Genomic DNA, 26807 nt, shown 5'->3' with positions numbered 1-26807 from the left:
TAAAAACTATTATTTGGGATTTTTTTTTTAAAAAAAAATTAATTTATATATTTCTATATTTATTAAATATATTTTTTATAATTTACAGGTCGCATGATGATCAGCGTCGTGGTCGTGGTGGTACGGGGAGCCAGTCTTGGGATTCCAGCCTTTTTCAGAATTCCCCTTCGCCCCACAGCTCCTACCATACATCTCCCTCTGCTGCACCCGCTCCTGCTCTTCTCGCTCCCGCTGCTGCACCCGCTCCTGCTCCTCCGGGTCCTCCGGGCGTGATGAGTGTTGCGAAGTTGGTTTGACAGCCCGGTCGTGACCATCTTCCCTATCTCACTCCGTATCCACATGGACGGGGTCAAACATGGTAACTAAACATATTTTTATTGTCATTAAAATTTGATTCATTATTAAGCGTTTGTTCTTTTTATTAGGTTCAACCGATCCGGGAACTGGATCAGCGCATGGATCAACCGTATGATATACTCGGCCCTCGACAAGGGACATCCGACTTTCACTGACTTCCCTACCGACAAGCAGCATATGTGGTTTCGTCAGTTTGCGGTAAGTATTCTAATTTTTTACTTATATTTTTAATCTTTAATATAAATTTTCTACTAATTGTGTTTTTTTTTTCAGCAAGAATTCACCTGCAATTCCGATGAGACGCTCTTTATCTATCACCACTTCGTCCATAAAGTTATGGACAACTACGGGAAGCAGATCCACGAGTGGAAGAAGAAGTGGGAAATCAATAAGGTTCGATTTAATTTATTAAACAATTTTTAATTTATTAAAGTATTTTTTTAATTTATTAAACTTTTTTTTTTTATTAAAAGGTCCCAAAGTCGATAAACAAGACGGTCTGGACGGAGTTGTGTGCGCATTGGGATAAGGAAGAGACGAAAGAAACTTCTTCCACCAACTCCACCAACCGCAGGAGCGACCGTAAAGGGAAGGGCGTCTTCAAGCATAACTTGGGTGCTCAATCTATTGCCTCTCTGGGAGATCGCATGGTAAGTTCAGCCGCTTTTTCTTCAATTATTTAAGTTTTGAAATTTTATTTTTTGTCCATTTCTTCTAATTTCTAATGTTTATTTAATTTATGTTTTTTTTCAAGGCGGGAGAAAATGATGGCGAGCCGGTTGATGATCTCGCCCTAATGAAGAGGGCGTATACCAACAAGAAGACCGGCCAGATTGATGACGGTCTTGTGAGGGAAGTGGTCAGCCTGGTCCAAACTCAGGTGCAAGACGAAGTGTCTCAGCTTCAAACCGAGGATGACGCTTCGACGGCTTCGACCAACTTATCTCGGTTTCGAATCAACGAAATCGTTGAATCCGTAAGTTCTTTTTTTTTAAGTTCAATTTATTTATTTCTTGATTTAAATTTGTAAATTTGGCTATTTTCTATTTCAGTCGGTTCCAAAGAAGAAGGGACGTTTGCTCGGTTTGGGTCGTCGCACCCGGTCGGTTCCTCCTTCTTATGCACCACCGCCCTTTGTTGATCGTGAAGTACTTATGGCTTAGTTGAAGGGCAAGGATGATCGCATATCTTTGTTGGAGACCCAGATGGCGGCTCAACAGGCGGGCTATGAGACACATAGGAGGCTGAACCAGCAAATGATGGAGATGATGCAGAGGATGTACCCGAACGAGGTGTTCCCAGACGTGCCAGACCCGTAGTTTTTTTTTTTCCAAAAACTCGAAATGTTTTATTTTTATTTGTGAAACTTTGAATATTAATTAATATGATTTCAATTTTAATTTTAATTTTATATTTTCGAATTTAAATTTCAAAAAATTTATTTTTTAAAAAAAAATTAATATTTTTTACATTCCGAGGAAATGAACCTTCGGAATATACCAAGGGACATCTTCCTCAGAATATACCGAGGGACCCCGTTCCTCGGAATATACCGAGGGACATGTTCCTCGGAATATATGTCCCTCGATATATTCCGAGGGACCACGTTCCTCGGAATTTTCAGAGGGTCCCGTTCCTCGAAATTTTCCGATGAAAATTCCGAGGAATATTTCGTCGGAACTTCCGAGGATTGGACCATCGGAAAGTCCATCGAAATATCCCGACGAAGTTCTCCCTCGGTATATTCCGAAGAGCTTTCCGACGAACTGGTGGTCCTCAGAATTTCCTCGGAAATTTGTTTCCTCGGAATTCCGTCGGAAAATTCCGAGGGATTTCCGAGGAAAAATGAATTTCCGAAGAGTTATTTCCGAGGACTTGTTTCGTCGGTATGTCGTCGGAATAACGTTATTCCGACGACATACCGACGATTTTTTCCCTCAGTATGTCGCTGTTTTCTTGTAGTGTTCTGATTTACAAAACAACTATCAAGAAAACAAATTTATTGATTATAACTTTTTTTAATTATATTTTTAATTTTTTATATGAATATATAATTTAACTCGTATATAAAAATATATTAAAAAAATTTGGGGTGATTTTCTATATATTTTCTTGTGTTTTATTGTTTTATTTCTCACATAAAATGTTGAAAAAATAATAGGAAAATAAAAAAATATAAACATTTTAAAAGGCCTGTTAGCGATTAATAGTCTTTTAAAATTCAAAATAAATAGTGTATTCATTAATCGTAGAAATTTATATAAATCACACTAAGATGATGTCTCTTAGGTACCAACTTGGAATGTTTACAAGTTGTGGACATTGCTGTGCATGAAAGCTAACACAAATTAATAAAAGGGTGAAGAGGAAAGAAAAATACTTAGTGGGTTATTTAATCCGGCCCATTAGAGATTTGGTTTAAGGGACTAAAAATTAACAAACGTTGATTTGGTTTGACTGAACCAAGGAGAAAATTGATGTTTAAATGGGTAGATTGAAAACGTTCTGGCCCGACCTGCGACAGCAACACTAATTATAAAATTTCAATTGGTTACATACTTTGAGCTCAGGGTAGACATAACAACAAAGAAAGAACTTCAACGAGAGTGATGCATTGAAGAAAACGTGTGACCGAACGTTGCGGGTTGGAACAGTAGAATTCGACAGTGTGGATACACAGTAGTGCTTAGGAATTTGAATAGGACAAGCTTTTATTATTTGTTGTTCTTCTGCATAACTACTGTTGTTGCCTTCTATTTTCTGTTTGCTTCTTCTCTTCTAACATCTTGTCGGTAATAGCCTTGTTCTTTTGGTTTATGCTCTGGCAGCGTTCAGCGATTCAGAAAATACACTATATAGTAAATTCATCCTTTCTTTTATTGTTGTTAATGGACGCTAAGAACACACAGCGCCGGACCAACCTTTTATATTGCCCCAATCAAAATTTAAAACTATGCCTTCATACATGTTTTATCAAGATCACAAAACAGTATAAAAAATAACTTAAATTTTCATTAAAAAAATCAAATTTCATAATATGTTCATAAAAAACATTGATATAAAAACACTTATTGCTGAAATATAGATCTTCTTGCATTTTTCCCTGCAAAATCATCCATTAAACTCCTATAGTCAAGTTTTTCGACCATAGCAGTCTCAATTGTTATGTTTCTATTTTAGAATTAGGGTTTTAACTATTATCTAAAATATAAATTTACTAATATATTTAAAAAGTTTGACAAATCTTATTATAACTAAATATGCCCAATAGATAATATTTTAACAAAATAATCTATAGATTTTCTTTTTATGTATATACTAATAATTTTTTTTTAAAATATGCCCCACTAATTTGGATGCCCTAATCCTTGGCTTGGGTGGCTTCCCCTCGAAGCCGGCCCAACACAGTAACTGAAAATTGTATGAATTTTGTGACGCCATTAAATTTAACGTCAAAGAAGTGAAAGGATGCAGATGTTTTTGAAAAGCCGGCGACCAAAACTATAAAAACGATGCTATTAATTATTTAATTTCTTTTATGTTTATCAGCCGCTGGCCGTAACCAAAAGAACATGACTAATATCTAGTGATAGGAACTACGTCGCGCGACCTCACTTTCCTCTCCCTCGAATTGTAATTTACATGCAATATTGCACTAAAGTAAATAAAATAAGTTTTGGACAATACAAAGTGAAAAAAACTTTGCCTTGACCCACCACTAACTATTTCTTACACTACAAGAAAAATGGGTTTTAATAGCATACCGAAATAGCGTTTTTTACGATTGTGCTATGTTTGACATACCCATTAGTCTTAGATAGCGTTTGTATATTTAGAAACGCTATGATAAAGTGGTATATTTGGAAACGCTATGATAACATATGGTTTTTTATATGTAACACTCGTGTTTAATAGCAAAACATGATTAAAAATGCTATGTTTGGTTTTTGAATCCCTAAACCCTAAAACAAGTTTTTAAGCCCTAAACTCTAAATACAAACTTTAAACTCTATTTTAACATCAAATCATAAATTTAACTTCAAATGTTAGATATAAATTCAAAAATTAATCTTTTTCCAAAAATTTATCTCAAATCTTAAAATCAATATCCCAAACCATTAAGTTTTAAACCCTATACTCATACATTTATTCTAAAATCTACAAGTAATAAAAAAAATCTCAACACTAAACCTTAAATCATAAACATAAATCTTAACTTTCAAACAGTAAAAATTTTAAATCACCAACTTCTAAATCATAAACATATAAACTCTAAAGCATATAACAAAATAATAAATTCAAAATCAAAAATATAACTCTTAAGTTTGTATATAAAAAATACTTAACATAACTCTAATTATTCAAACCCTATCATGAAAATTTTAAAAATCATAAATCCACAAAATTCAAATCTAATTTACATAATCTTTAAATTTAGGCAAATTTTAAAAGAATTAAAAGGAAATGTAAAACAATTTTTTTTGCCCTTTTTTTATGGCCATTGATTGAGTATAGTCTAAAGGTTAAAATTATTTTTTTTATCAATTTTCAACCTTTCTCTTTTATTGGTTGACTTTTTTTTTCGAGGATCGCAATTTTTAGCCATTGATGAAATATAATCAAATGACCACAATTCAATCTCTCTCTTTCTCATTTATCTTCTCCTTTACGAAACAGATCAAGTCTTTCCAGATCCTCTCTACGACGTTTTCTCCTTCTTCACCACTCACAACGATTCCGACTTCTCCTCCGCCACGGCTACTCCCTCCACGCTTATATATCAAGCCTTGCTCTTACTCCTCCTCTTCTACCTGCGGCGATGAATCTCACCCTTCCGGCGACGACATCAACAAGCGAATCGATTAAATGATCCAATCGAGGTCAGACCTCATCCTCTTTAAGGGAAAGTCAAATCAGACGGTTCTTGAGGAGGATAACGATATATGACAATTGTGGGCTGAGCCGAGGACGGTGGATTGAAGGTATGGTACTTCGACGGACTCTATAAATAACATATGGTTTCTACAAAATGGCCTTTGTCAATTTGCTTGTATGGTAAACAGATCCAGTAGCCGTAGCAGAGCAGCGCCTGAGGTAAAGGACAATCCCGAGCTTCTCTTCGCTGACACGGAGAAGACAGAGGAAGAGGAAGACATTGTTGGCAGATCCGAGCTCTCTCCACTGCGACTCCAGTCACGCCTCCGACGCTTCCGCTGCTCACCTCGCCAGCTTTGACGGAGAAGACAAACAGGCGGCTGAGAAAATTAGATCTAGGGTTTTTTTTTAAGGGTTTTTTTTTAAATTTGGGTTTAGGCTTTTTAAATTTTTTTTGGTGTAGTCTTCTGTAATACAATTTTATAATTTATAAATAAATTTTGATTTATAAATAAAATTTAATTATAAGTTGCAATTTCGATTTATATTTTAATTTTTTAATTTTTTATTTTAACTGCTATAGTAGAATTAACTAAAACAAACAGAAAATGCTATTTATAAAATTAGTAATAGCAGTAAAAAGACGCTATTAAATAATATTTAATTGCAGAAATAAAAGCGCTATCGTAGCGGAAGAAAAGATGGCACAACGAAATACCGCTATTTAATGTCTTCGACCTATTATGACGGGCGATGATACAGCGCTTAACAAACCGCTATCCTATCGTTAGATAGCGTTATTCGTCCGCTATAAAAACGCGTTTTTCTTGTAGTGTTATGTCACTTTCTTCTTTCTTTGACGCCTCTTTCTTTTTTATTTCGCTTATATGGTAATATATTTACTTATTGACACAAATAAAAAAACAAGCAACAATGACGATACCCGTTAAAAGAAATTCAGAAAATTCAGAACTATGTGATAAACAATACTCGTTAACCCTAATTAAAGACAGCTATAAAGAACGCTAAACCTAATAGACTGTTCAGATTAGTAAGCTTTCTTGCTTAACTACCAAAAACATGATCAGTTTGGATTTAAGTTCTGTAGTTTCCTTACATAAAAAAGAAACACACGTACGAAATAAGACCTTAAGTAAATAAAAAGAACATACGAATTGAACCATAAGTAAATAACAAAATATACGAATATTTAAACCAAAAATATATATATATATACGAATAGAACCACAAGTCAAAATCTTTCAATCACATTCTATCTCTGTCTCTTGATGTGCCCATATTTCTTGCTGTCAACAATTCACAACCTCCTTTTTTCATTCATCACCATCAACCAAGAAAACCCCTTTAAATATTAAATAATTCCACCCAAAACCCCTTCAAACAAACAAAATATTTTCCCACTCTCTCTCTCTCTCTCGCGCTCACTTTCTCTCATCGTCTCCTCCAATCTTTAATTCTTCAAAATGTCTTCTCGAAATCGCAGATCAAGAACCAACCAACTCAGGAGAACAATCCTTATACTCGGTCTTCTTCTTGTTATTTTGAGTTGCTGCAATGGAGCTAGAACTACGAACATGTTCTACACGAGTTCACCACCCAAACAACCCGACATAGTTTCACCACCTCATCATCACCATCATCAAGTAGAAGATCACAAAAATGTACAGTTTTTGGGGTTCTTGCCACGTCAGTTTCCGGTTCCAGCTTCTGGTCCTTCAAGAAAACACAATGACATCGGTTTAAGTAGTACTACTAGGACTCCTTCTCCTTGATGTTCAAAAGATTTTATTTATCATTCTCACTTTTTATTTCTGTAAGTTTTCTGGTTTAATTTTGGTCTAAACTGATGTAAATAAAATATTAATTTGATTTATTTCTGGGAAATGTTGTGGGAAGATTATCTTTTTTTGTTTTTAATATTGGAGTTTGTTAGATCCATTGAATTATTGCACGTACGTAAGTGTAAAGGAGGAGACATAATAAGGGTCTTTGTCTAAATAAACAATTATTACTCATTTGGATCTTCCTATAAGGAAAGTTCGTTCTCATAAAACTTGGATACAATGTCCTAGTCGTCAATTAACCCGAATGATGATGATGATACTGTATCATGTCACACTCAATATAGGTTACGTACAGTCACCGACTTGTTAAGCAGAATAATTTTGTATACTATTACGATTGATAATTTTGGAAATCTAACAAATTAAATCTCAACTAGCCTTTGACCCGCGCGTGTTTTGTTTTTCATAATTATATGTTTTTAATTTTTGACAATAGGTGCGCGCGGATTTTGTTTTTCATAATTATATATTTTTAATTTTGACAAATACCATAAATTTAATTGTTTAAATTCTTGTTATAGATTCATAGGTTATTAGGTTATTGGTGTGTCTTGTTCAATGTGTTTAATCTCTATTTATAAACTATGAGATTGTTTTTTTATTGTGCTCATATTCATTTTATTTGGTAAAATATATATTAAAATGTCAAATATTAGAGTTTTAATTATACTTGTGAGTTTTTATTTAATTATACTATAAATATTTTGATGTAAAGTTGAATATAAAGTTCAAAATTTAAATAGAGATTTTTTAAAAACAAATACATTACTTAAACAGAAACATAAATAAAATAGTAAAAAGCAAGTTAGCAAAAAAAAAACATTCAAAAATAAGTACAGCTTGTTGAAAAATTAATTTAGCAAGCCTAATTTAATTAAGTGACTTGGGCCATTTTGTTTTGATTTAAAATCTTGTACATCATAATTTACAATTACTTTGTGGATAATAGACTCAAGCCCGTATATTGTTTTTTTTCTGGAAAAAAAAAACAGAAACATGTTTACTTTCTATTGGTTCGCTTAGAAAGTGTTGTGGAGAGAATGATGTGATTTTGGTTTTTTTTTTGTTTTTTTTTTTATACCGGCAATAGAAGTTTTATTAATGTGTTGGGTCAATTATACCACAATTGGACCAATGCCCAAAACGAAAACATAAATACATTCATGTCTTCGTGAGGAAGCAAGTTGGATACGTCACCCACCGCTCCGAACAGTCTTCGACTCCGACGATCACCACCGTCAATGTCCGCCGTTCAAATCTCATGCATCTGATTTTGATCCAAAACTCCGGTTGTTTCACCTTTGTCGCCTTAATCTTTCTCTTCATCGGTTATGCTCAGCTGCTAGAGAAGCACAACCCCCTCTTCATCGGAAAACCAGCACGAGGATATTAAGACCGCCCACTCAGGACTGATGGCAAAAGGATATTGCTGATATTACTCCCTAGAAACAGAAGAGATTCACCAAGAAAAGTAAGTGAAGGAATAAAATCAATTGAAACCGGTGAGACGCCATTAAATCCAATCTAAGATCGGAATTAAAAATCAGTCTTAACCGAGAGAAATATATTACAAACAAAACCCATCCTGAAATACTGAAACTTTAGTCGAAAAAAAACTGAAACTTTATTTAATCAACTTCAACAGATGAAAGAAATATAAACTTGAAGGAACTGATCGGAATATTGAAAATCACAACATAAAGTCGATCATAGATCGAAATATATAAAAGAAAAAACAGTCGGGCTATGGTCAGAAGAAATTCCGATGTACCAGAATCGTTCTCTTTTTCTCTCTCTTTGAAAGATAGAGATGTGATCAGAGAGAAAGATGCGACTTATGCCCCCTAATTTGATTTTAAGTTTAAGATACACGTAATTTAAGGTGAAGTCTAATACGACAGTTTAATAGGTCAGTAGCATTCAGTAGTAATTATTTAGAAAAACTCAGGGCTAAGTAATAAATATACTTCTGTTTTAATAGTTTAGATTGTATATCACATATATATTTATTCTTCTTATCTTCTTCCATGTATATATTTGAAAATATTATAAGAGTTTTAAACAATTAGAAAAGGATCAAAAGAAAGCAAATACAGTGCGTTGTTTAATCTATTTATATACTGCATATACCATAAAGTATAAATTGGAATTAAAATCCGCTTTGCATTCGGATTCGGAGCTAGAAGCGCCAGGATGAATAATTGACAACATGTTTCATTATTAGACATGTTAAGATTTTGTGACAGATTATAAAGACTTGATAGAGATGATAAAAGAGCCTCATGGACGATTTTCTCGACAGAGGTGAAAAAGATATTAACATGTCTAAATTAACTACGATGAAACTGATGGTTTCTTAATTAGAATTGTTTGGTCTTTTCAAACGGTTTTTTGTTCGTTGTTTATTATATTCCGGTTTAGTTATTTAAACTACTTTAAATTTAAGTAATAAAATAGTTTCTTATGTCAAAAAATAAACAAGACGACAATGTGCTTGGCATATAAGTCAAATAAAAAACAAGCATACAATAGACTTCTTGACGAGATGCTAATAATCCGTGTTCGTGCATCAGTTGCTAACAGCATATATCAATTAAAACTAAAACGTGTGATTAAGATTGGACTTATATATACATAATTGATTACTTTGGAACTATCCTCTTTGTTTAGTTGTAGCGAATAATGTCACTGAGGAGTCGTTGTGAATGCGATGGAGCAACGGATCCAGATTCTAATTGGAGGATTTGATGTGATATCTCCTAAGATTTTTAGATGTTAAAGTTAAAAAAAAAAAGGATTTTTAGATGTTCTTTGAACGTTTTTTTGGGGTTAGTGAACTGTTATTGGGTTCGTGCATTGTTCTGATTTTTTTTTTAAATGATCAATTATATTCACTTGTTTATTATTCAAACTTTGGGATAGCTTTATTGGACTTCCATGTGATGATATATACTTTTCACGAACATAAAGGTCCCTTGACTCAACTCTAATTCCTTGTCTCTCTATTACGACTTTAGTTTAAGTCATTTACATTTATTTAGGCGTGGGATATAGATTAGTTAAAAGTTAATAAAGAAAGTCCACAAACGGTAAAAGAATTTGTCTGATATAAAACCAAAGATTTCCCAAAATGCAACTTTTTTTTTCCTTTACATAACGTCAGTGACTCACTGCCCTGGTCTTACTACAAAGAATGTATATAATATCAGTACTTACTAGTACATGGCTTCTATCTTTTGTTTGGTATTGGATGTCTTGTTGTAATATTGAGTTTAGTTTAGATACTATAACTTGGTGACCTGCAGCAATGCTGTATTAATCAAAGCATGCGTGTGCCAATGAATAAATTAATAAGCAAAATTGGCTCACACGATCGATGTGACAAATGCTAGAGTCTATATATTACGATGGATATGCAGCATGTGATGTGTTGACGCGTTCATGTGTACCCCTGTCCACGTTTACGTACACGTGCGGTGAACCCCGCCTAGAGAGGGAGGGTCTCTATTATTTTGAATGATACTCCCCCGTTTCAATATAAATGATGTTTTAAAAAGATTATTTTGTTTCAATTTACACGATTGAAAGCCTATCTCTGTTGTTGCATGTGTTGTTTGTTTGTTTCCGAGGAAACTGTTCAACCAATTAGATTTTAAAGTTTTTTTATAATTGGTTCATTGATTTTAAAATTATACTAGATCTCGATCCGTGCAACCGCACGGGTTTTTGTTTTCATTATTTTTATATAAACATTTTGTTTTAAATTCTAAATTGGTATATATTATAATATATACGTGTCTATCAATTTTTAAAACATAAAAAGTTTACGGTATATTTTTTCCATTGAATAGATTGTTTCAAACTTTCACATGTATTTGTATCTTCTTATATATATATATATATTCGGATTATTATTTCATATTAAAATCGTAACTATATAGATTAAGATTAGTAAAATATTGTTTTATTGTCATATTCAAAGATATTGAAACATTTCACAAATTTAGAAAGTTTTTAGAAAATTAAACTTCTCGCTTTATAGATTTATATTATCGAGTAAATAATTAAACATTTAGTTTTTTTTTTAATTTTTAAAATAAATTATATAGTTTTAAATTTGTTTTCAGTGGTTTAAGGTAGTAAAGATTAATCATTGTTAGATAATATGATTTTTGTTATTTAAATTTTTTTTTTATAATTTTAAAAGTTAACATCAACAAATATTTAAATAATTAACATATGCAGGAATAGTATTACAACATTAAATTAATCTATTTAATTTATACTATCTATAAATCCAATAGATTATTTATTGTTTAAATCTAATTATTGATAGTCTAATAAAATTTTTTGATTGACCTAGAATTTAAATGATAAAATTAGAAATTAAATGTATCATGACTTTTTAGGAATATGTCTATTAGGTCAATTTCTTAAAAAATCACACATGAATCAAGGTTGTGACTTCTGTTTTAATATATAATATTTTTAAAATGTTTTTTTTAACAAAAAAATTAATTTTCTTAATCTTTGTGCACTAAGACAAAACATCAAATATTATGAAACTGAGTGAGTATATATTAAGGGGAATTATTATTACATAATACCTACAAATCGATAACCTATCCATAATAAAAGCATCGACAAACATATTCGTACCAAAAACTCGATATTTTGATTAGTGATTCAACATTATTAATTGTATTATACATTATGTATTGAAAATATCGACGTATAGCGTTTACCAAAAAACAATATCGACGTATAGCTAGCATCCTATATGTTTTGTGATGTTGGTTGATTACGCTTTGAAATTGGTGCTTTCTCTGTCAAGTCCATTTTTTTGTGTGCACGTCTCTGTCTAGTCTAAAACTAATCATCCAGTTTTTAAAAACGTCTTGTACTCGAAAACAAATACAAATATTCACGTACATAACTTATTTATGATTGTACTATATCTTCGAAAAACTATTTGATCTCATACCAGTTTGAGATAACGATATATGTTTCATTCCGATGAATCACCGTCAAAACTCTGACAGGTGACAACCTCAACGACCATGAATAAAACCTAACTACAATTAGCTTAAGCAAATAAACAAACAAAACAAAACAACGGTACCGCGATCACATAAAACATGTGTTTCGGTGTAATTCAGATTCAACGTATATTTCTCTGAAGACATGCAATCGTATATAATGAGAAAACATAATATATAAACAGTGACTTATTCACACGAGATATATTTCGTTAGATCTATATCTTATTTTCGGGATGGAAAATTTGAACTGAGAATTTGTATTTCTGAAGTTTGAATTCAAGCCAGGTCATAAAAGATCTAAAACATTTACTACTGGGCCAAAAAACTACATTTCTAAGCCCAATTATGTTATTGATATTCTTTGAGTCCATTATAATTCGGCCCGTTTGTTTTGATGTACCCAAGGAAATGAAGTCACCTATTTGTTTCCCATCGAAAACAAAGTTTTTTTTTTTTTTTTTTCGAATGATTTGAGTAATGATATTTTCATGTTTAAATACGGATAAGAATTTTAACCTCAAAAAATAATACGGATAAGAATAAGATGCTATCCAAAATTTGCAACCACTGTAAAAGTGGAAGTGGGAAGAATGGTCGCTCAACTTATCTTTTCTTAGAATACAATTTACAAATGATGACGGCTTTGGCTTCCCTTTGAATTTACCTTTTTACATCTCTGCTTAAAACAGTTAGAATTTTTTTTTTTTGAACATTAGAAATTATATATTTTATGTGAGGTTATTTACCAAAAGTGTAAAGAAATTCAAATCAGAAAACTCCCAAAAACTATTTTGATTATTTAAGCATTCAAACAAACGAGACCACTTTCCAGCTTTTTTAAATTGGCAAAGTGTATATAACCACTTAGCACATGCTTCCAACACGGGGGATGAACTTTGTTTTCAAAAAGATTAGTTTTGTTGTAAATTAAATGATTCCAAAAGCTGATTATAATTCGGAATATTGAACTAATTTAATTTTGGACATGTCTACCAAATAGGCAAATAGTATATATATGTAGACAGAACATATTGTGAGACTATACTGCTTACAAATTCCTCATAAAATATACAATGTGTGTGACCCTTGCCTTCTCAAATAATATTCAACATTCACATGCAACACTTGTAAAAAGCTTCCGTCATATTTTGGCACCTCGCTCTTTATTTATAGGGATAGCTTGGCTTCATGCCACATTTTGATACAATACTATCCAAAGACGAATGCTCAATAAAATAAACATAAATGATACAAATTTAAAATTCGATAGATATTCAAAAACAGTCACGGGAAAATATTTAAATTTAAATTATTGCTAAGTTTATGCAATGATCGAGAATAAAAATTTGAACGCTGTCCAAACCACAACAGCTGAGCCTAGCCAAGCCGTGGTGATCAGGCACGGCTCGCGGGCTAATTTATTTGAAGTGAATAGCAGAATCAACGGCTGAGATCAAATGGTAATCAATCTAACGGGTGCCGTACAGGCGTCGGTGAGCTAAAACAAGCGTCAAGCCAGGTCAGCATAGCTTCTTTTTCTTAATTTAATTTAGAGAATAAATAATAAAAATAAACAAAGAAATGAAAGAGTGAAAAGAAGGGAAAATCCTAGCTATATATTCGCACATGTATACTCGTTTCACTTTACTCACGAGCTGCTGGCCGCTACTGTTGTTTCTCTGCTTCATCTCTCTCTATCCCAAAGCTCTCGAATCGTCTATCATCTTCTTCCTTTAAGGTGAGCTTAGATCTGCTTTTTGCTCCATTCATCGATCGATTTCCTTTTGGTTATTGCTGATTTGCTAGATCTGTCAAGCATGCGTTGAGTTTTACGAGAAAGTTGTTGATATCTTTGTTTGATGTTGATTCAATCGATGTTAGCTGGATCTATCTGAATCATTCGTTGATTTCTTAGGGTTTATACGTTAGATCTGTGAATTTCTGAGATGATTTCGTGCTTTGATTATATTGTTGATTGATCTTCTTCGATCTGTAACGGGGTTGATGTTTATCAGTGAACTTCGACTGTTCTAAGTTTGAGATCTACGAAGTTCACTAAACTCCATGCTTGATTTGATCAATCGGTGAATATTCAGTGTTGTTGTTGAACAAAGTTGTGATGTGCTTCTTAGGCATGTATTGAGTGTTGTTGTTTCTCATAAGAAATAGCATTTACGTCTTGAGCTTATCTGATTGCCTTGGTTTCATTATCTATAGCTTAGTGAGAGATGGCCGATGGTGAGGACATTCAGCCCCTGGTCTGTGACAATGGAACTGGAATGGTGAAGGTGAGTTAAGAAGATTTTGTTTATATAGCTACAACCTGTTGTATTTGTATAACCTTCTGATCATCATTTTATATTATATGCACAGGCTGGTTTTGCTGGTGACGATGCCCCCAGGGCTGTGTTCCCAAGTATCGTTGGTCGCCCCAGGCACACTGGTGTCATGGTTGGGATGGGTCAGAAAGATGCTTACGTTGGTGATGAAGCTCAGTCCAAAAGAGGTATTCTCACCTTGAAGTATCCAATCGAGCATGGTATTGTGAGCAACTGGGATGACATGGAAAAGATCTGGCATCACACTTTCTACAACGAGCTCCGTGTAGCCCCTGAGGAGCACCCGGTTCTTCTCACCGAGGCGCCTCTTAACCCTAAAGCCAACAGAGAAAAGATGACTCAGATCATGTTCGAGACGTTCAATGTCCCTGCCATGTATGTTGCTATTCAGGCCGTTCTTTCTCTTTACGCCAGTGGGCGTACTACAGGTTAGTGTTCGACTTTAAACATGTGAATCTGAATACCTCACTCGTAATTGTAATTGCTTAATTTTGTCTCTTTTGATGTTTTGTATAGGTATTGTGCTCGATTCTGGTGATGGTGTGTCCCACACTGTGCCAATCTACGAGGGTTATGCTCTTCCACATGCCATCCTTCGTCTCGATCTTGCGGGTCGGGATCTCACAGATTCTCTTATGAAGATTCTCACCGAGAGAGGTTACATGTTCACCACCACCGCCGAGCGAGAAATTGTCCGTGACATCAAAGAGAAACTTGCTTACGTCGCTCTAGACTTCGAGCAAGAGCTGGAGACAGCTAAGAGCAGTTCTTCGGTGGAGAAGAACTACGAGCTACCTGATGGACAAGTCATCACCATCGGAGCTGAAAGATTCCGTTGCCCTGAAGTACTCTTCCAGCCATCGCTCATCGGAATGGAAGCCCCTGGAATCCACGAAACAACTTACAACTCCATCATGAAGTGTGACGTGGATATCAGGAAGGATCTATATGGAAACATCGTCCTCAGTGGTGGTTCAACCATGTTCCCAGGAATCGCTGACCGTATGAGCAAAGAGATCACGGCACTCGCGCCTAGCAGCATGAAGATCAAGGTGGTCGCACCGCCTGAGAGGAAATACAGTGTCTGGATTGGAGGATCCATCCTTGCATCTCTCAGCACTTTCCAACAGGTAAACAAAAACAAAACGATTGTACCTCTTTTTTTTAAAAAGCATTGATATTGAAACATGTTTTGCTTTGTGTGTGTGTGAAACAGATGTGGATCTCGAAGGGAGAGTACGATGAGTCTGGTCCGTCGATTGTCCACAGGAAATGCTTCTAAGTGGTTTCTTGTCTCTTGTTCGTGGTGGTGAGTGTTGGTTACAAATCTATTTCCCCTAAGTTGGAGATGGGAAGTGAAACTATCTGTTGTTATGTGGTTGTTGTTTTCTTGGGTCTCTTTTAAAAACCTTCTCTCGAGTCTCTGTGTACTTTAGTTTTACCTCTGTTTATTATTTTCTTAGGATGCTTTGTGATGATCCTGGTTTTTTTGTCCTTATTAAGCAAAAAATATCATATTCTATTTGGTCGATGTTTTGATTTTTTTATTCGTCATTGAGAACACTTTTATTTGTGTGCGACACAAATTTTTGTATCAAATTGTCACTTAAACCATAACGAAAGTTCGCGTTCCAAAAAAAAAACCACAACGAAAGTTCGCGTTGGATTGAATGTGAAATTCGCAAAACCGCTTCGTTTCAACGTTCCACAGCGGTGGAAGCACCGCCCTCCTGTCAACTTTGGTAACGTCTTTTCAACCCAGTTTGCTACGTTTGGAGACTAGCTTAGCCATCGTTTTTATTGGTGTAAAAGCGTATATTAATGGTTACGCTTTTGGATTTTTCCATATATAATTTCTTTCCAAATCACAAAATGTCTAATACATCACAATCTGTTTGTCTTTCTACAGAGTTATAATTAATTTGACCCCACCATTTGAAATACTTGAAATGGTCGGTCCAACCAAATCACCCAACAACTTTAATCGATACTTTGAAATAAAATCGATTGAACAACTCATATACACACACACACAAAATCGAGTAGTTGTCTTGCTCATCAATGGGCTTTGTGCCAAAGTAGACAGTGTAATAATGGTGTCTGCTAATTCATAAACTCAAGTTATGGATGTCCAATAGTACTGTTAAACTGATCTGAGCCCAACTGAAACCGTTTTACAAGAAATTAAACTGAAACTCGCATAAAAATAGTCTTGCAGATTTTGCAAGTAACCACGAAAAGGATCAAACATAGTCATCATGCTCTTGTTTTTTTTTCACAAAACCTTAAAAACAGAGTTTCAAGCGTCTTTGGCTTGAGTAGCAGAGTCTTGTGAAGGCTTCCATTGTTGTGGGGTCTGAGCTTTCTTAATAGAGAGAGCATGAATCTCCTTCATTTCTTCTTCAAGTGCAGCATTCACCATACGGTGCCTCTCTAGCAATCTCTTCCCTTCGAATTGCTCAGAGACAACCTCCACTTCAAAACTCGAACCGCAACTGCAAAAAAAACATTTAGCTTTAAGATTAAGAACATGATACCTATTCTTTAAGCCAGAGAATTAAAGATATTGGATACTGGGAATCCTAAACTTACCCTCCTGATATGTCATTGACTTCCTGGTACAACAATAAAATGAGATAATGTCAGTAAAAAAACTTCAAAAGAAGGTAAACCTTCACAGTTCACACATATTAATACTCTCAACTTCAATCTTCAGAAGTTGTAAGGTAAAGAAACTAACTACACACCCCTATACATAATTCATTTGGTTCTGAGCTCGAATTCACAAACAAGTAACCACATACAAAAAAAACACTCAGCTCCTAATTTTCTCATATATAACACTCTCCATTGTCAGAATCTAAGTTCATATCAAATCACTCCTAACTACGCAAACAAACACGTTTTTTTTTTGTATCTTATGTTTCATAGCAGAAACCATCTCCAGATGCTTAGACTACAATACATAATAAATAAAAAAAAACCAGAGACAACATAGAACTACGAACATCCTTTTGATCCAACTATTTCAAGTTTATAGAAAAAAGCAGAAACATATGTATATATGTATGCACAGAGAAAAAAAAAACTGAAAGAAGAAGCAATCAAGAGATTAAAACTGGAAGAAGAAGAAAACTAACGAGATGAATAGGCTTGAGTTTCGAAGTCAGCGAAGCTTCGACCTGTTCCTTCGTCACCATCCTCTCTCTCTCTCTCTCGCTCTGATATCAATGAATGTTTCACAACCCTAATTGCGTCTTATAAAATTAGAATAATGAGTGGTTTAGTTTAAATTCGGTTTAGTTCGGTTTAAGTTTCAATTGGGATTCGATTTTGGTTAACGACGGATAGAAAATAGGGTTTAAGCATCGTCTCCCTCACTCCTAAACCCCTCCGCGACCTCTATTCACTCCTCCGACCATGAGATTTCGATCTCTACCGTCAAAATCCCTCCTCTTCCGTCTCTCTCTTCTCCCTCCCCGTCGAGCCATCGCCGTTTCCGTCGCTAATTCATTTTCCACCACCGCAAGCTCCCCCTCCGGATCCACCCTCTCTTCCTCCTCTCGGCGCCACCACCACGACGAAGACTCCCGTTCCGTCAGAGTCGCCGTCTGGTGGGACTTCGACAAATGCACCCTCCCGGCGACCGCCAACGCCTTCAAGCTATCCCAATCCATCACCTCCGCCATCAGAAGCAGCGGAATCAAAGGTCCCGTCACGATCACAGCCTTCGGAGACGTCCTCAACCTCCCCAGGTCGAACCAAGAAGCTCTCTCCTCCACCGGAATCACCCTCGCCCACGTCCCTCAAGGTTTTCGTCTATTAATCTTTTCTTGTAATTGTAATATCATAATAAATCTAGCTTTTTAAAAAAAAAAAATCATTCAGGTGGGAAGAACAGTGCGGATAGGGCTCTGATCACGGATCTGATGTGCTGGATCTCTCAGAATCCACCTCCAGCTCACGTCTTTCTAATCTCAAACGACGAGGGGTTCGCGAGCGTGTTGCATAGGTTGAGGATGAGTAACTATAACGTTCTCCTCGCGAGTAAATCATCTGGTGTTTTGTGTAGTGCTGCTTCCATTATGTGGGATTGGGAGGGTTTGATTAAAGGAGATAATAATGTTAATGTTAAGTATTTTAACCAGCCTCCTGATGGTCCTTATAACTCTTGGTATGGTCACTATAGGGTTCCTCTTCTTGATCCCTTTGCAGCTACTACTGAAAAAGAAGTATCTGAGTTTAGTTCTGTTGTTAAAGCTCGTTTTGTTCCTAAAGAAGTTGTTGATAAGATTCGTGTGGTGTTGAGGTTGTATCCCAAGGGGGTTTCTGTTTCTGAGCTGCGTGGTGAGTTGGTTAAGAGTAATGTGGCGTTAGATAAAGAGTTTTATGGATATAAGTCTTTTGTTCGGTTTCTGCAGTCCATGCCTGATGTGTTTCAGGTTAATAGGGGAAATGATGGTTTGTTTGTTGTTCGTGCTGTCGCTGAGAAGGCGATTCCTAAGCGGGTTGATTCAAGTTCTGCCGTTGATGAGAAGATTAAAGAGAAGGTGTCTGCTAATGCTTCGACTCCTAAGTTAATGACTGAGGTAGAAGTTGGTGGTGATGAAAGAAAAGGAAGAGATGTCTCGCTTGGAAAGAAGCAGGAGAATGATAAGAATGTCAAGGAGAAAGCGACGGAGAGTTCTCAAGAGTCTGTTCTGGTCGGCCAGAAGGACGGTAAGGCAGACGACAAAGCTGTGGAGACGAATCAAGTCCCTGTTATAGCGGGAAGTGAAGATTCCGTAGAAGATGGATTTTTTCAGAAGCTGAAAAGAGTATGGTCTGGTTCACCTGAGATGGAATCAGAGCGTATGACAGAAAACAAAAGTGGAGACAAGGACGAAGGGGTTGTTAATGATGGCAAGTCTGAGGATAAGGACTTGAGATCATCGAGTCAGGGAACTGATTCCTCGTCCCAAATCTCACCTTCTTTTGTCAGTGAATCTGTAGAGGGTGTTAAAACAGGAACTGATGAAGTAGGCAGTAGTGTTAAAAATGCAAGTCCAGGCTTTCTCAGTCAGCTTCTGAAGAGTTTCAAGTTCTGGGGAAGAGACACAGACTCGAGTGAGAATCAGAAGCTAGTCCAAGTACATGACATTTTCGCAAACGAGTCTTCCTGGGATGATGTTGAATCTTTCATTCATTCTCCAAGAGGCTTTATCATTGTTTCTCACTCAAGGACAAGGTTCTTACCCATTCTTCCTTTTGGTTCTTGCATTAGCCATTGTTGTCTTTCAGGGAAGAAAAGTATTTGGCTCACATTATGTTCTTTTTTCAACCTTTCAGGGAAATGATAGCTAAAAATCTTCAGAGGGAAGGGCCATCGTGCCTTAAACAGCTTGATGAGTCAACCATGCTTCATTTAGTTACCTTATTGATATCTCATAAGAAATGGATTGAAGAAAACCCCTCTTCTTCCCCACCGTTCAGCGTCATCAAAGCCTCTAGCCCTAGCCACCACGGTCATGCTTCAAACGGTTTGATCTCAATATTCTCGGATTGTGCAAAATCACAAGACGGTGAGAAAAAGTCCAAGAACGTCGCTCATGCTGGAGTCTCTGTTGGTTGCAGAAGCAACGCCCTTGCTGATTGTGAGAAGCTGATAAAGAAGATGACAGAGAAAACCCCTGAAGGGTACAGCTTGATTCGTTTCAGGAAAGACTTTTTAGAGGAGTACGGGTACCATCTAGCTGTTGAGAAGCTCGGTTACAAGAATCTACAGTCGCTGATACAAGTGATGCCTGGAGTGAGAATATCATCTGGATACGCTCTTCCTTCAGCTTCTAGTGGTAAGTCTACTACAAAAGAAGATGAGTCTGACTCATCATTCGAGGAGCTAGGTCCAGTTTCTGAAGCAACGAGTAATGACAAGACGACCAGAAAGCTTTCAGTGTATGAACCATCTCTCTCGGAGGATGAAGATTCTGGTTCAGAGAGAGACATCCCGAGGAAGAAGAGGCAGGTGATGAGTGAAAATGATAAAGATAGCTCGTTATTGCAGATTCTGGATTCTTATTACAAAAGCAATGGGGAGGTTAAGATGGATAAACCAGAGGAGAGGAAGATCGTGAACAACATTAGGAAGCCAAAGCCTTCAAAGACATATTCTTTTGTTAAAGATTCAGAAGTCCAGTGAGTACAAGAGTGTGGTTTATAGTGAAGAATCTCCCGGGAAATTTAGTTTTGTATAAAGCCGGTTTGAGATTTGGTCTATGGTAAACCGAACCCTGTTTAGGGGAATAAGGTCATATTGATACAAACTTTAAAGTTTAAAGTGTAGTTTAGTGTCTATGAAGATTCCATTATCTAATACACAGTTGCTTGCATTAATTGGTGGTTTATATTTTTCTATTTTCTTAATTTAAATATCACGTGGTATCCATAAGGCCTGAGACGGATCGGGTATCCGGACAATTTTAATATATCCGGATCCGGATCTTTATCCGGATCCGAATCTTTATCCGGCGGATTCATAATTTTACTATTTTTATCCGAATTCGGAGTTCTCGGATATCCGGGTGTCGGATATCCTTCTAAAAATTGTAATATCCGGCGGATATCCGGATTCAGATTTGGATCCTTAAAATAAATAAAAAATAATATTAATATATATAAAATATTAAAAATAATTTAAAAATAAAAAATATATAATGTTTTGATTATTTCTATGTATAGTATTACAAAATTTACATGATATTTATACATACTATTATAAAAATGAAAATATACTAAATAAAATTAGTTTTTGTATATAAATATTACTATTTTTGAAATAGTTTTTAATAAAACTTACGGATCCGGATATACAGACTGAAAAATCAAGATATCTGGATCCGCCTTTGATGGATCCAACATTTTACTATCCGGATCCGGATTCGGCCGCTCCGGATATCCTGATTTTCGGATCGGATCGGATCTCGGATCGAATCCGGATCTCGGATAAAAGTTGCATGCCTAGTATCCACGAAGTATATAATATTGATAAGTAGGTGTTAAACACGTCAACGAAACCCTGTTTAAAATTAGTACTTAATCTAATAAAGTTTCAAATGAAATTGTGGCGTCCATGTGGAGTTGCTTGGTGGATTATCTTTGCCACTTGAGTCTTCTCAGTGGACACTTAACAATAGATAAACAAAAGAGATTGATCTAATTAATTAATCGTAATTTTGTCTTGTTCCCTTAAAGTATGCGAACATTAGTTATTATCAATTCCGAGTATAGATGATATAAACCATAGTTAAAGAATACAGCTCATTCCTTATCCACAATGTCTCAGTCAAAAACATAATAAAAATGTGTCTCATTCATCACGGCGGGTCTCAAGGCTATAGCATAAAGTCAAAAACAAAACGAAAAACGTTTTTTTTTGTTGTTGTTGTTGTTGTGTTTCGATTATTAAATCTAAAACAATTTTTTACAACCCTCAAACTAAAAGATAAGCTAAACAAAGATTACAATCCTCACTTTACATTGACCCGTTTATTAGACATTTATTTACATTGACAGCAACTGAATAAAAAAAATTCCAGCAAACTGTGAATCTGCACAAAAATAAACAATAAAAACATCAGTTATTTAGATATAAATTGGCATTAAGCAAAAGAATCAATTCTTAAGAAAAGAATTAGATACAAGCATCATTGTGTAAACACACAAATATGGTAAACATGATTTTGAGAATATATTATTCATAAAATCCAACAAAGTTATGTTCTTAATCAGCAAATAAAAAATATAATAACAAAATGGAAAACAAGTGTACCCACCAACTTAATTCCAAACATTTTTTTTAGATTTCACTGTCTTTCCTCTTGTGCCTGTCTCAAAAAAACAGAGCTTTGTTCTCTGTCTTTTACATTCCTCTACTAACTCGGTTCACTCAATTCTCTTCATCATCTTCTTCATTTAGTCTACCAGTGTCTACCACCTCCCTGAGAACTCCCTCCTTTTCTTGGAAAAAACCCACCCTTCTTGGGTTTAGGGATCTCATGAATGTCCATCACCTGTATAGTCCTTTGCTTTTTAGCTGCATTCAAAACATAACAACCCAACAAAGTCAGTTCAGTTCACAAAACAATCTATTAACTTAGTAGAGATTTTAAACTAAACCATTCTCAGCCTGTCTGTAGTTTTGTTGTAGTCTTTTCCGAGCAGAGTCAAAATCAATTTCTTTATGCTCCTTCTCCCTCTGTAATTCCCCAAAAACCAAACTGGCATTAAGCATTAGAGAGACTTGGAACACCCATAACTAAGATCCTTGTTTGGCAAAATGTACCTGAATGGGTTGTTGTTGAGAAGGAGAAGGACGAGAAGGTTTAGCAGGAGAAGGAGTTTCTCTCCTAGGAGGAGGAGCAACAGGTCTAGGCTTCCTCTCTGGCTTAGTGATGTTACTATGCTTGCTTGCTTGAGGAGCTGGCGAATACCCAAAGTCAGGAACCTGCACACAGAAGAAAGACAAGACAAAGAGTTGAAGAAACTCAATGATAAAAACCAATAAAACAAAAAGGGTTTTTGGTTTTACCTGTTGGTGGACAGCTCTCTGCTGCGGTGAGTCCTCATCAGCTATTAAACTAGGAGGATGGAGATCACCAGGCTGGTTGAATTTGACCCATTCGTCCACTGTTTCTTTCCATTTTCTGCAATGAGAGACAACAGTAGAAATCAAAGAGAGTGGTTTACTAATGAATATTGAGAAGAGAGAAAAAAGTTTTTTACTTGACAAGTTGTTTAGCTAATCTCCGAACTTCGTTGGATGGATGCTTCCGAACTCGATCTCGATTCACATACCTCCCAATATCAGTTTCCTAAAATTTGACCAAACAAGAAACTATGAAACAGTTGAAGAAGCAAAGAGTGTGTTGTATTCGAATTTGATCTCAACCTGAAGAGCTTGGAATGTTATCTCCATATCTTCCAGATTCTGAAGCAACTCCACCAAAGCTTCTTCACTCTGAAACCACCAAAACTAATTAAAATCCTTTTTTAAAAAACATAAAAAGAATCAATCTTTGAGATTCAAGAAAGAGAGAAGACCAGATTAGGTTCTTCAAGCTTCTCCTTGATTTCAAGAATACTCTTCTGCTCATCATCAAACAAACCAGCAAACGGATCCTCATCGTCGTCATCATCATCCTCCTCGTCATCACCATTAACTGATTTCTCTCTTACTTCTTCTTCTTCTTCCTCCGTCTCCTCGTGAACCCTCCCATTAGCCCTAGCACCAGCCGCAACGGTTCCTCCGCCGCCATAGTCGCAGTTTCTACACTTGTTAGCCATGGAGGTCGCGTAGAGACGCTCGACGATGTTATCTCTCCTCTGCTTCAGCTCGTGACCGTAATCAAGCGACGCCACGAGGATCGCAGTATCTATAAATGTCCAAACATCGACGCCGGCGTTGTCCATAACCGTCCGGAAATCATCCAAATCCATTACAGCAATTCGCAAACAAAGCTCCCAAATTTTGAAACTTTAATTAAAAAAAAAAAAAAAACAGAGCAGCTGGTTTGTTGTTATTACAGCACCAGATCTAAAAATCCAATACGATTTGAGAATCGAAAGATTCAGATTGAGAAAGTGATGAGAATCATCCGATCAAAGGGAGAGCCTTGAAGCTTTACTGTTACGAGGAACAGAGAGATTGAAAAAACAAAAAGAAAAAATGAAACAGAGGTCACGAATCAGTAAGGAAGAAAGGAAGATGAGAAATTGGAATATTCCAAATTTGAGGCTTTAGAATTTGTTTATTCCTTTTCATTCATTCTTCTCCAAAGTTTTTTTTTTTTTTTTTTCCTAAAATATTCTTCAGAAAAACCAATTGCAAAAAAAAAAAACAAAGGGGATTAAGGATGATGCTCTTGTCCTGGACAGAAACCAAAGCAAAGCTAGTTGGTTTGTTGTGGTTGGGGGAGATGAACAGCTTATGGAGAGAGAGAGACAGAGAAAGTTATCAATAATGGCGTTTACTTTTGGAAGAGAAAACGGAAATTAAAAAAAAAATAACTACACGATGTTCACACTTTGGTTATTGGGCCTACGTTAGGCCCAAAGTAAGTGGAGACAAAACGGAAGCTGAAACGAAATGAATGTTTTACATACTTTAGTTAATGGGCCCTACAAAGTGAATCTAACGATTCTCGGTTGGACTGGTCCGGTTTTTGAAAACAATTGCTAAAAAGGATGGTTTCATCTGTAATTTGTTGAGAAGAAAATGTTTGAATGTGATTCTCTTTGTTGTACGAACTCTCTCTGAGACTTTTTGGTAAGCACGAATGAGTCAAAGTCAACGTGACTTTTTTGACTGGAAACGTTTGGAGGCATTCAAGTCATGGAGCGTCGTTGTCCAGTGAACTCAACGAGAAGTGGAGAATATAGAGAACTTTTATTTTATTCAGAAACCAACCAATACGTGATCCTATTTTTAGCCAATGTGCATTTAATCAAAGTAAAAAAGAAAAATGGAGTGTTGATCCAAAAAAAATGGAGTATCTAATTACATATTCCATCCGTTTTATATTAAATATCACTTTAGATTTGTACATATAGATTAAGAAGACATTTAATTTTGTATATTTTCTATATAAAAATATTATTAACCATACATCTGACCATATTTCAACTAATAAAAAAAACTAAAATAAAAAAAAAAAGTTAATAAATTATGCACTAAAATGAGAAAATTTTCTTTAGGACGACCGGGAAGTAATAATAAGTTAATAAAACCCTCCCAAGTCTCACTGAAAATTCCAGGTGTTTTAAATTCGTTAAATAACAATATAATTACAATACTAATATAAGAGCAAGTCAGCGAAAAGAAAAAGCTTACCAACCAAGTTAGATACGCGTTTTGTGACCACGGAAAGAAGTCAAAATAGGTAGGGGGCCCACCGAAAGGATAATCTATTAGCTTTCAATTTTCTTATTAGTTAAGACTTAAGAAACAATCGTGCTCTTAGTCGTAGGATTTTCTATATTTCCATCATCCGACGGTACAGATTTGGGATTGTCATAAATAAAGCACCACAACCGTGTACCTGATACCTCTACATTTGCTGTTTAAGGCTAAGCATTAACCACAACCCCCCCAACATATTGCCGGAATCATAGCCATGCCACATAACTTTATAAATATTACACTGTAAACCCTTGCTAAGATAACATGGTTGCCCGTAAGTTACAATATGATGACAATAGCTCATTAGTTATTTATCACCGTTAAAATCATTTAAGATGTATCTATATTTCATGCAACAACATATATTGCTTATTCAGTTAAAAACATATATTGCTTATTGAAGAAAAAGGTATATTTGCAGATAAAAATCAATAGTGAATTTCTATAACCTGATCACATCTATGATTGAAAAAACAATTATAGAAAATGAGGTGGCGATTTGTTGAATAAATCAAAAGTAAAGGGACTAGCTTGCGAAATATAGTTAAAAGGATGATAGGGGAAAGATAGATTTCTTAGCAACAACGTCGTAGTTTCCTGTTGCCTTTAAAACTCTTTTAACATTTACGTAAGCATCCAAGAAATTTACTACAAATAATTTTATTTTTCTTAAAAACCGATCAAAACACCATATCTGCGAGAGAGAAAACTATTTTCAGAAGATAACTTAATATTTATCTTCAATCTGAAATTCTTTCGTCTCGTTATGGAGAAGAGGAGACGAGAGGAGATAGAGACGGCAGCTCAAGAGCTGATGCAGCTAAGCGACGAAGAGATTAGTTTCAAAATAATCAAGAAGAAGAAGATCGAAGAGTTATTCGGTGAAGATGATACTCATGAAGACCAATGCAGGAAAGAAATGGTGATCGTGAGAGTAACGTCATCATCGAAGAAGTGGAAGAAGAAGGAGAAAAAGTTTAGGACGCTCGAGAGCATTTACATGGCGACACGACCTATCAGGGGGTCGTGATAAGATGATGATACAACTTTCTTAGGTTCGAGATTTTAATTAGGTTTCTGTTGTTATCACATTATAGTTGTCTTGTTTGAGCATTTACATGGCGACGAGACCGAGACATTATGATCTTATTTGAGAATTTTGTAAATGGTTTAAAGCATATGAATGAATGCTAAATGATTTAAAAAGTGATAAGCTTTTTGTATCGTACTATGAATATGTCATATGATAATGTGTGCTCGCACTGCCAAATTCCATGTAAACTTTAAGGTTTCATGTTTCGACTTTGAAACATGAAAACTAGTTTAGATAAGTTCCAATCTAGAAATCCACCGCGAAGATTGGTGAATACAGGTCTAGGAGATGATCTAAAAT

At 35.4% G+C, this 26807-nt stretch overlaps 5 protein-coding genes across 6 annotated transcripts; 3 read left to right on the top strand and 2 right to left on the bottom strand.

The window, feature by feature from the left end:
• Positions 1-6128: 6128 nt before the first annotated feature.
• On the top strand, positions 6129-7137 carry LOC106426730 (protein IDA-LIKE 3-like). The gene has a single exon (XM_013867463.3). It carries the CDS (start codon positions 6717-6719, stop codon positions 7023-7025), a length of 309 nt encoding a protein of 102 aa, XP_013722917.1. The 5' UTR covers positions 6129-6716; the 3' UTR covers positions 7026-7137.
• A 6550-nt stretch (positions 7138-13687) lies between these two features.
• On the top strand, positions 13688-16000 carry LOC111213324 (actin-7-like). The gene is made up of 5 exons (XM_022715049.2): positions 13688-13877; positions 14357-14427; positions 14513-14906; positions 14995-15608; positions 15695-16000. Exons 2-5 carry the CDS (start codon positions 14368-14370, stop codon positions 15758-15760), a joined length of 1134 nt encoding a protein of 377 aa, XP_022570770.1. The 5' UTR covers positions 13688-13877; positions 14357-14367; the 3' UTR covers positions 15761-16000.
• Positions 16001-16602: 602 nt separating this feature from the next.
• On the bottom strand, positions 16603-17757 carry LOC111213326 (protein BOLA2). The gene is made up of 3 exons (XM_022715052.2): positions 17619-17757; positions 17071-17093; positions 16603-16973 (listed from the first exon to the last, which is right to left on the bottom strand). Exons 1-3 carry the CDS (start codon positions 17676-17678, stop codon positions 16778-16780), a joined length of 279 nt encoding a protein of 92 aa, XP_022570773.1. The 5' UTR covers positions 17679-17757; the 3' UTR covers positions 16603-16777.
• On the top strand, positions 17756-20866 carry LOC106426705. Its single transcript, XM_013867442.3, has 3 exons — positions 17756-18289; positions 18367-19705; positions 19807-20866. The coding sequence occupies exons 1-3, from the start codon at positions 17899-17901 to the stop codon at positions 20654-20656; spliced, it is 2580 nt and encodes an 859-aa protein (XP_013722896.2). The 5' UTR covers positions 17756-17898; the 3' UTR covers positions 20657-20866.
• Positions 20867-21856: 990 nt separating this feature from the next.
• Positions 21857-24479, bottom strand: LOC106426691 (probable mediator of RNA polymerase II transcription subunit 26c). Of its 2 annotated transcripts, XR_001285349.3 has the most exons (8): positions 23557-24479; positions 23405-23473; positions 23239-23327; positions 23045-23159; positions 22799-22960; positions 22633-22711; positions 22290-22549; positions 21857-22064 (listed from the first exon to the last, which is right to left on the bottom strand). XR_001285349.3 is itself a non-coding variant. In XM_013867422.3 (7 exons), exons 1-7 carry the CDS (start codon positions 23950-23952, stop codon positions 22434-22436), a joined length of 1026 nt encoding a protein of 341 aa, XP_013722876.1. In that variant the 5' UTR covers positions 23953-24479; the 3' UTR covers positions 22181-22433. The 2 variants fall into 2 exon arrangements, 1 of the variants encoding a protein (XP_013722876.1); XM_013867422.3 differs by lacking the exon at positions 21857-22064 and having other exon boundaries at positions 22181-22549.
• Between the last annotated feature and the right edge of the window lie 2328 nt (positions 24480-26807).

The sequence above is a fragment of the Brassica napus genome, chromosome C9 (genome assembly GCF_020379485.1).
Source record: "Brassica napus cultivar Da-Ae chromosome C9, Da-Ae, whole genome shotgun sequence".
NCBI lineage: Eukaryota > Viridiplantae > Streptophyta > Magnoliopsida > Brassicales > Brassicaceae > Brassica > Brassica napus.
The sequence above is the reverse complement of the archived record's forward strand: the minus strand, read 5'-3'. Positions and strand labels throughout refer to the sequence as shown.